The sequence below is a fragment of the Mus pahari genome, chromosome 10, assembly GCF_900095145.1.
Source record: "Mus pahari chromosome 10, PAHARI_EIJ_v1.1, whole genome shotgun sequence".
NCBI classification, from domain to species: Eukaryota; Metazoa; Chordata; class Mammalia; order Rodentia; family Muridae; genus Mus; species Mus pahari.
In genome coordinates, this window is record NC_034599.1 from 49,489,231 (window position 1) to 49,498,521 (window position 9,291).

Below are 9,291 nucleotides of genomic sequence, written 5' to 3' on the forward strand. Positions count from 1 at the left end.
ACACACACACACACACACACACACACACACACACACGAAGCAGCTGTTAGATTTTAGGGGAAAGTCACGTAAGAGCTTCCTCTACAGCAGGGCGCTCCCTGCCTGTCTTGCAGCCCACTGGAAGCTGGAAAGGAGGCCCTCAGCCCTAGTCATAAATAAACAACTCTCTAGCTTCTGGCTTTGGCCAAGACAGTTTCCCTGAAGACTGTAGCTACCAAATTCAACAAGATAAAAATACAAGGCATCTAGTTAGATTGTTTTTAATTGTACATAAACCAATGGTTTTCATACACCTCAAACATTACGATGGGGGCTAGAGAGATGGCTCAGCAGTTAAGAGCACTGGCTACTATTCCAGAGGACCTGATTCAGTTCCTACCACTCACATGGCAGATCACAACTATCTGTCACTCCAGTTCCAGGGGACCCAACACCCTCACCCAGACTTAAGAGCCACACATGCCGGCAAAACATATAAAATAAAAATAAATCATTTTTTAAAGTTTTACAAAACAAAAACAAAAACAAAAAACAAAAAACAAAATCATGATGGTTTCTTCTTTTCCTAGAATTCAGATTTAACTGGGCAACCTACATTTTTACTTGGCAACCCTACCCAGACTCTCTCTTCCTTGTCTGTAAGTTGGGCTGACCATCTGGTTGTGCTCAGGGCAGCTGCCCAGGGAACAATGTGCCACACGCCCTCTTGACAAGACACTGTCAGAGGTCGCTCTTGGCTCTCAGGGTGACTATTTCTGAGCATTCATGATAGAGTAGAGGACACCATGGGGTGGGGGTGGGGGAACACCAGAGGGAGATGGCTGGCATGGGCCTGGTCCTGGGTCCTCAAGGTGGCAAATGAGCCCACAACTCCCTCCCTATCCCTCAGCTGCCTATACTTACATGCAATAGGAGTGGAAAGGCTCCTTCCTGTGGACACAGCCTCAAGTCTGGGGGACACCTGGGACCTCCCTCTCCAGGCTTGAACAAGGACACCCTGAGCTTCGAACAAGCTCTTCCCTCAGGACAGAGCTGTGTCCTCCCTGCCTGGTTCTCCCTTCCCCCACCCAGATCATTTTCTGAGTTAGGCAGTGGACAGGCTGTTTCGGACCTCAGAAGCCATGTCTGTGCCTCCCCCAGATGTTCTCTAACCCCGAGGATCCTGTATGTAATCCGTCCTCCTCTCCATCCTTTGCCACCAGGGCATAGCAAGGTCCCAGATGGGTAGGAGGTGTTAGGGGGATCAGCACATACTCAGGAGGGGGGATGATGCTCTGCCGTATTTTCTACCTCCTTCCCACTATCCATCCCTAGCTAGTCAAAGGCAAATCCTCATCTTAAAGTGCAAGATTGAAAGTGGAGTTTAGGCCCCAAGAGAGGCATGTGGGAGCCATGCTGGCATTGTATTCTGGCATTTTTTCCCCCTAGCTTGGGCTAACACCCCAGGCCCAAGCTAAGAGCCTCTGAGTCTGGGTCTCTGGTTTCCCTCTCTGCCGGAGAGCCCAGGCCCCAACATCTTTTCCCTCCTCCCAGCCTGACAAGTTCCGGAGGCTCTTCTTCACAGACAAGAAGCACAAATTCTGAGGAAAGGCCCGGCACTCGGAGGGTTTGGTGGTATCCACACTGCACCGGGGATTACTGGATACCCTCAGCTCACTTGAAGGTGTGACCTGGTTCCAGGATGCAGCTTGGGTACCTATCTGGGAAGGCACGGGAGAGATCTTGCAGCAGCCTGCAGCTCCCGGATGTCTCTTCAATGCTGTCCATCCACACAATGAAGGAATAAGGCCTGCAAGAGGGGGGACTAACTGAAGGAAGGGGTGGATGAACGTGGAGAGGCCTGGGCTGACTGACAAAGCTCGCCTCATACCTCAGAAGCTTAACAAGTATGTAGCCGGCCCCTTGCCAAGACAGACATTTTCCAGGCTGTCTAAATGACATCATGCTATTACTTCTGAGAACAAAACCAGTTCCCTGCCTCATGGCCTCACTGGGAGATGGGGGAGATGCCAGGAGCCACGTCCTTCACACCTGCCCCAGAAGGATTAAACCAAGAAGCTTGGGATACAGCAGCCAAGGTGCGACTTTAGAAGCCATGGTCCTAACCCAGCAGCAGGCTGGGCTCCTGGGAACCATTCCAGCTCTTCCTGCCCCACTTACCCACCTTTAGCCCAGCTTCAGTATGCTAACTCCTAGTCTGTGCTACAGACACCTATTTGAAGACACACCTAGTGACAGCCTGCACAGAGATCCCCTCAATAAGTGGGGCTTAAGCTCGGGATGTAGGGCTGAGTAGCGTTGGAGACATCTGATGCCATGCTTATGTGAGCAGGCCACCCCTACCTGCCCTCTGTCTCCAGCCAGTCCTGACCTTTGGAGCAACTCAGATTCCTCCCATGCAACCCACCGTGAACCTGGCAATGTCACCTCCAGAGACTTTTGGGAGATGGGCTTTGCCCAGTCACCAGTTTGGGAGCAGGACATTCTTGCTCCAGCTGTTCCCTTGGCCAAGCTGGCTCTTCCAGAAACTGTTCCTATTTGGTACTGTCCCCCTTCATCCATGTGTCCCCAAATCCATTGGGCGAGCAACTGGCCTGCTATCTTCTCTCTAGCCTGTCTCTACAAGCAGGAGGCAAGAACCAAGACCACAGCCCCCTTCCCACCTGGCTCCACCCAGGCCCTGGGCAGAACTGGCTCAGCGCACACCTTGCAGGAAGCTACCCCTTGGTAGATATTTGGTTAATGCACTTTTCCCTCTGAACTCTACAAGTCCCCGCCTACTTGGGGTGGTGGAAAGTTTAAGAGTAGCAGGAAAACTCTAAGCCTAACAACGGTGAGCTGTCTGTAGGTAGACAAATCTATTAGTAGGGAAATGGAAACAATCCTCACCCAACATCCTGAAGCCAACGCTAGCATCTGACACGGAGGGCAATGCTCCGCCTAAGGCGTCAGGGACGGCCTGAAAGAGTGCCACCGAACATTCCTAATGCTGACAGACACGGAGAGTGCAGGACACAAAAAGTGTTTTATTTCTGGGAGTTCACAAATCTGAGGTCAGCACACATAAGTGATACCATGTCATCAGGGAGGTGGGGTGGGGTAGTGTTCAAGACACATGGGGCAGAGCCCTTTGGACTGAACTGCTTATACAGCTTCACATTGGGAAAGTACGGGGGTGGAGGTGGGTACAGCCCAGCCTTGGCTTTGGTAAAAGATTGCATAGCTTGTTAAAGCCCCAGGTTCTGTTTTTTGTTTTCTTTGTTTGGTTGGTTTTTGCACTCATCCCTGGGTGACTAGGGCAACTGCCCAGCACAGGGACAGCACAGGGATAATCCAGCCTTGCCCCTCCCGCTGGGGTTTTCCACCCTCCCCTCCTAGGTGAGAAAAGGACTGGGCAGGGGGCACATGAGTGGGCTCACAGGGGAACTGCGGGTCTTGAGGGTAGGCCACTGGGGGCCCAGGAAAGGGTCCTGCTTATCACAACCCTGTTGCAGTTAAGTTTTTTGTTTATTTTTTATTTTATTTTATTTTATTTTATTTTTTGCTGAAAGGGCCACAGGACATGTCCATGGGTGAGAGAGCCTCAGAGGCCACAGCCCCTTTCCCTGGAGCACTTGGAAACCATGGAAACCATACCCGCACAGACAGCAGGCCAGAGGATGCAGCTCTAGGCCCCCATAGCCTTGTCAGTGTCTTCAGATTCGAATGTGGAAGGTGCTGGAGAGAGAAGAAGCACAGAGAGGATGAGAGACTGTGGGTGGGGCAGAAGGCTCAGCAGGGAAAGCTAACCTAACCCCGGTCGGTCGGTCGTCTCCTTAAGGAGAGCTGCACAGGGGTAACCACCAGAGGCTAGAAAGGAGCAGAGATCCAGTTGTCAGCCTCCCACACTGGAGGTCTAGACCGCCCCTCCCTTGCTCCCTCCCTCCCCTGAGAGTCTCTATCCTTCCTGAGCACCATGGGTGATCTTGATCCCTCTCACGATAGGAATAATCATATAAGAACCAGGCAAGTCTCTGGGAAGCTGGGGCTCGACCAGGTACTTCAGGCCTGCTTGTATCATTGCCTATGGAGATCCCATGAGACCAGGCAGCCAGTGGTGACCCCCATGTTCTGGCCTATCCCACCCAAGCCCAGTTCCTGGGGTAACAGCACCTGAGAAAATCAGGAGCCTTGGCGATCATGTCCTCAAAGTCAGCAAAGCCTAGCTTGCCATCACCATCCAGGTCAGCCTCTTCAATGACCTTGTCACACACAAGCACTACCTCATCCTCTTCCAACTCTGACTTGGTGAGTCGGGCCAGCGTCATCTCTAAGTCTTCTTTACAGATGAAATTGTCAGTGTTGAAGTCTGTGAGGTTAGGAGGGATGGAAGGAGACGGTCAGAAGAGGGCTGAGCCCCTCCAGGGCCTTCAAGGACAGAGGTGCCCTGTCTTGTATGACTCCTTCCTCCCAGCCTACCACACTGAACTCTCTACCAGCCTCTGGACTCCCCAAAGTATCTCTATGAACTCAGAGAACACTGGGGTCCGTGTCCCCACTGAAGGGAATCAACAAGCTCACACACAACGTATATCTTAAATACCCACAGGCAACAAATTAACATTTGAGGGACCCACAAACCCCTACAATGAAGGTGTATACAGCCACTGCCCAAGTAGTTCCAAATATGAACTCCCTGAGAGCTTCCCATTCAAGCCAGAGTATTCCTGGCCTCACCCCGCATTGGACTCCAAGAGGCAAGGAAGACAGAACCCAGAAAGGCCAGTGCCTGAGTCCAAGTCGGGGATCCAATTGGAGGAGGAGCCAGGATTCTGACTAGGTCTATTTAACTCTAAGACCCACATTCTCTTAATGGTACCTTGTCACTCCTGGTAGGCCTCCACGCATGCATATAACTAATTAATACATATGTGTGTTGTATGTGGTAGTCATGTTCCACTTAACTTGTCAATTAAAAAAATATATAAATCAAGAGATACAGGATCACCCTAGAGAGAGGCCAACTCGTTGTGCACAGAAGAGGGGCACGGTTGGGTCTCCTGAGCAAAAGGCACTCGCACTATCCTCAGAGCATGACGCGGTGGCCATGTGCAGGCTCAGCGTGGTTAGCTCTATTGTCTCTCCTACTCTCCCAGTGAGGCTGCCTGCCCTGTGCACTTGGTTTCCCATGCCTCTGATGCCTTCCCGACAAATACCCACTTGGCCTTAGAGTCTCTCTAAGCATCATTTTCTAGATAGACTGTCCCTCTAAGTGCCCACCAGGCTGGCATAAATGGTATTGATGAAGACCAGAGCCACTCTTGCTTGTTTGCGTAAACCACGCCTGAACTCTGCAGGCAAAAAAGCTGGGCTGGACAGGACAAGGACCTCCCAGAGGTCACAACTAACCGTGGCCACGGTCAGACTTAGAGCACAAGCTCTTTAGTGTAACCTGAGCTGCCCACCTCTGGCCCTGCTTGTGAGGGCCTCCACAGTGGGCATGAGGTGAGATTTATCTCTGCTCTGAAGGGCCTGCAGGAGGCTCCATGAAAAGACCTGCTGCTATCTGGCTAATGGGCTAGATAGAGTCCTAGGCCAATTTAACAGTAAAAAGCTGAGACCTCCGCGTGCTCTGCATTTTCTTCTTGTAGGAAGACAGCAGCCTTTCCCAGGGGCAGCACTCTGGGGTCCTAGGCTAAAGGATAATGGGTGAAGTTTTCGAAGCTACATTTATGGAGGGTGGACAGGCAGGGTCTGCTTTCTCATATGCAAACACCATATGTTGCACTGTGTATCTAAACCAAAGTCCTTTGAAATAAACATGGTAGCACAAAATTAACAGACAGCCCTTGACGGGCCCACGGCTTTAATATCCACCAACTTCTCAAAGGTGCGGGAAGGTTTGTAGTCTTTTCATATGGTCTAGTAAAAGTTCAAGACCCAGCGAGCTAGCGAGCTGTGGAGAACTGGGAGTACCAGGCGCCCTCTAGTGGCCAGTGCGTCAGCAGGCTGGAGAAATGGGATGACCCTATCTCTGGCCTGTGAGGAGGACTCTTCTGGATTTCCCTCTCTACCTGGGTCACCATCAGGTCTCAAGAAGTCTGGCCCCTAGGCTTAGCCTGACTTTTCTAGTTCACATATCGAAGTTTCCCAGTGATCTTCCTAGAACACAACTGTCCTTCCCTGTCTGAACCCTGTAGTGTCCTGGTCCTGAGCACTGGACCCAAACTCCTCACAGTTGAGGTGTCTATACTCTCACAGATCCCTCCCACCACATCCTAAACCTTCCTTATACTGGCAAGCCTTGCTGTGCACTCTGTTGGGGTGCTTGTCCTGTTGTTCCAGGGGACTAATATCCCCTGGTCCTCTAGTCCCTGACACCATATTCCTCACATTATTCTCCCCACTGCCCAGAGTGGGTGAGTCTCCCCTTCTTTCTGAAGATGTGTCTCAGGCATGACTTGTGCCCTCAAGGGATTTCTCCAAGCCTTGGGGTGCTCAGAAATAACTGGATGGTGCAAGGGCTCACAAGATGCTCCTTTCGGCAATGCAGTTCTGTCTTGCTGCCAGCCCTTCCTTACCATAGATCTTGAAGGCATAGTTTGCCTTGAGCTCCCGAGGTGCCGACTCACAGAGCACAGAGAACATGTCCACAAAGTCATTGAAGGTGAGGTTCCCCTCACCATCCTCGGAGAAAGCCTCCACAATCCTCTCCTTGAAGGGATTCTCCTGAAGAAAAGCACAGCCATCACTTGGGGTAGGTAAGGCGGGAGGGCTCAGGCCAGTCTGAGGGAGCCTATGACAGCCTGCATGTGTGGCCCCCAGAGAGACAATGACCACGGACACTTAATGGTTATTGGAGGAATTGCCAGGTTAGATGTGTAAGGCTTTGATTTGTGACCTGGTTCAGCAAGCATGCTCTCATGCTACACAGGATTCATACATGAGCACAGCAAGCCCAGAAGAGCCTGCACGCCAACTGTCTCATTTTTCAGAGGCTCCTTCCTCCACCTACTGGGCTGTGTCCCCAGCAAAAGAAGACAACTGCTCCGGGAAGCCTTCGATCCAGGCTAATTCAGGCCAGACACGTGGGGAATGGAAGTGGGGCCCCAAGATGTCAGATAATTGGACCAACACAAGCAGCAAGAGGTGGCTCTGATGCCTCTAGCCACATAGCCTGTTAGTTCTCATTCCCAGCATCTGCCTCTGTTCCTTCCGGTGATGCCAAAGTGTCCAGGACCCACACTCTTTCCATCCCAGTTGCTCAGCCTGAATCAACCCCAGGGGCCTGAAGGCAAAGGTCCTGCAGTACCTCACATTTTCCCTTGAAGACAGGCAGTGATTTCTAGGGCTAAGCTGCATTTATGCTTGGCATCTCTAAGGACAGAGTCGAGATGCAGGCCCAAGGTGATGCCGTGTAGCTCTCTTACCCTGCTGTAAGCCGTACATGCCAGGCTTGCCAAGTCCCACTGCAATGTGGAATTGTGCCCAATGCTTTCTTACTGTGGGGGTAACCTTACTATATGCCATGTTGAAGAACTCAAGAAACTTTCCATGAGTAAGTGGCCGGAGGACCCACGCAATGCCGAAATCCAAGTGAACATTCTAAAAGAACTCCCAGGAAGTTCGAGTCTGAGATATGTCATTAGAGATGACCAAGAATCCATGACCAGACAGGGAAAAGAAAGGAAAATTATCTAAATGAACAGACCAAGGCTTGCTGAGTACAGCCTAGGCTATTCCACATAGGGACATGCAGGTGTTTATAGGCCACTGGCTGGGCAGTGGGCAGCTACAAATCCACAGGACACCTACCAAGCTCCACACCCTTCCACACTCATTTATGCAACATGTATATTGGGAAACTGGGGCACAGAGAACTTCAGTGGTCCGTCAGGTCAACACATTCACAATGGCTAGGGCCAGGCTGCAATCTGGACCTGGACCACTACCCAATGCCTGGACTTGGATTCCCCGTGCTCCAACCCACCAGCAGCAGCCTCTCACCTACCCGGAGCTCCGGCATCTGAATGATGAGGCTCATGGGCACATGGACGATGGGACTCTTCCTGTAGTCCATTGGGACGAGGTTGGGAGCCAGCTCATAGAACCGTGCATGAAGCCTTTGAGAGAAGCAGAGGAAAGGCACCAGAGGATGCCAACCCTGAGCCCCAGTGACACAGTGCTACCCCATCTACACTCTTATCCAGGATCTAGTGAGGGGCCAATAGGAGGTGTCTGCTGTGTCCACGATGGGCATAGCCTAGAGGGCAAGCAGGTTCTGGCAAATCCCTGTGCTGATGACCCAATTTCCCAGCCCCCCCTTGCTTCCTAAACACAAAGACATGCACCAGCACCATTACCCCGTCCCAGTACTTCCTCCCTGTCCCCCAGCTGGGCGAATGTCACCCACCATCCTCTTTCTCTGTCTCTCTCATCCTCTCTCCCCTCCTCTTCCTCTCCCCTCACCCTGACCTGATTTTGTTCCTCTCCAGGAACACATCTCCATCAAAGGACCTAAGGTCACAAGGGATAGAGCAGAAAGGAGAGAAACCCCCAAATCCTATTCTTTGTGTGAGAAGGGGTCAGAAGACACCAGGGTGGCCAGATTAAAAACTGGGACTCTAGGCAAGAGGACACTGAGTTTCTGGTATTTCCTGCATTGAAGAATATTGCCCTCCCCCCCTTTTTTTAAAAAAATAAAAGTCCTTGCAACAAAATTTATATTTTGCAACTGATGTGCTTTTTGGAGGAGGCAGGAGCTGACAGGGTCTCACCACGCAGGCAGGCCTTGCCAGCCTCTTGCTTGGGTGGCCTGAAACCTCCCCAGGCTGAGGATGCCACACTTGGCTAATTGGTCCACCTTTAACAGATCCATTGTGTTTCTGATTACCTTTTCTAGATCTGAACATCCACTCCACTCCCCCTGTGCTAGAGGTGGCACTGCATGCTTCTGGACATTAGCATATGTCCCCAAAGTTGTGGGGATTGCTGCAGCAGGAGCATCAAGCCAGGCTGAGGTTGGAAATGCATCTAAACCACTCTACCTAGTGGGGTGACCTTGGGTAAATATGAGTAACTGCAGGGAATAATTTTCAGTCAGAAACTGGAACCACTCTATCATTCTCCACAATTGTATGTGTTAAATAGGACAGTGTTCATAGAACTCTCTGGTGGGCTGAGGCTCAGTCAGTAAAGTCAGGGAAGGACCTGAGTTCAATTCCCAGAACCTATGTTTAGAAAGAAAGAAAGAAAGAAAGAAAGAAAGAAAGAAAGAAAGAAAGAAAGAAAGAAAGAAAGAAAGGAAGGAAG

General features: G+C 51.1%; 2 protein-coding genes across 2 annotated transcripts in view; one reads left to right on the plus strand and one right to left on the minus strand.

The window, feature by feature from the left end:
* Sh2d7 (SH2 domain containing 7) overlaps positions 1–3,237 on the plus strand; it is an 11,109-nt gene extending 7,872 nt beyond the window's left edge. Inside the window, exon 6 of the mRNA XM_021207214.2 lies at positions 1,534–3,237. Coding sequence (XP_021062873.1) covers positions 1,534–1,584 — 51 coding nt within the window. The 3' untranslated portion in view covers positions 1,585–3,237. The remainder of the gene's footprint in view (positions 1–1,533) is intronic.
* Positions 3,007–9,291, minus strand: part of Cib2 (calcium and integrin binding family member 2) — a 15,362-nt gene continuing 9,077 nt past the window's right edge. The window contains exons 3-6 of the mRNA XM_021207215.2: positions 7,991–8,102; positions 6,561–6,708; positions 4,153–4,348; positions 3,007–3,717 (exon numbers count right to left, since the gene is read on the minus strand). Coding sequence (XP_021062874.1) covers positions 3,696–3,717; positions 4,153–4,348; positions 6,561–6,708; positions 7,991–8,102 — 478 coding nt within the window. The 3' untranslated portion in view covers positions 3,007–3,695. The remainder of the gene's footprint in view (positions 3,718–4,152; positions 4,349–6,560; positions 6,709–7,990; positions 8,103–9,291) is intronic.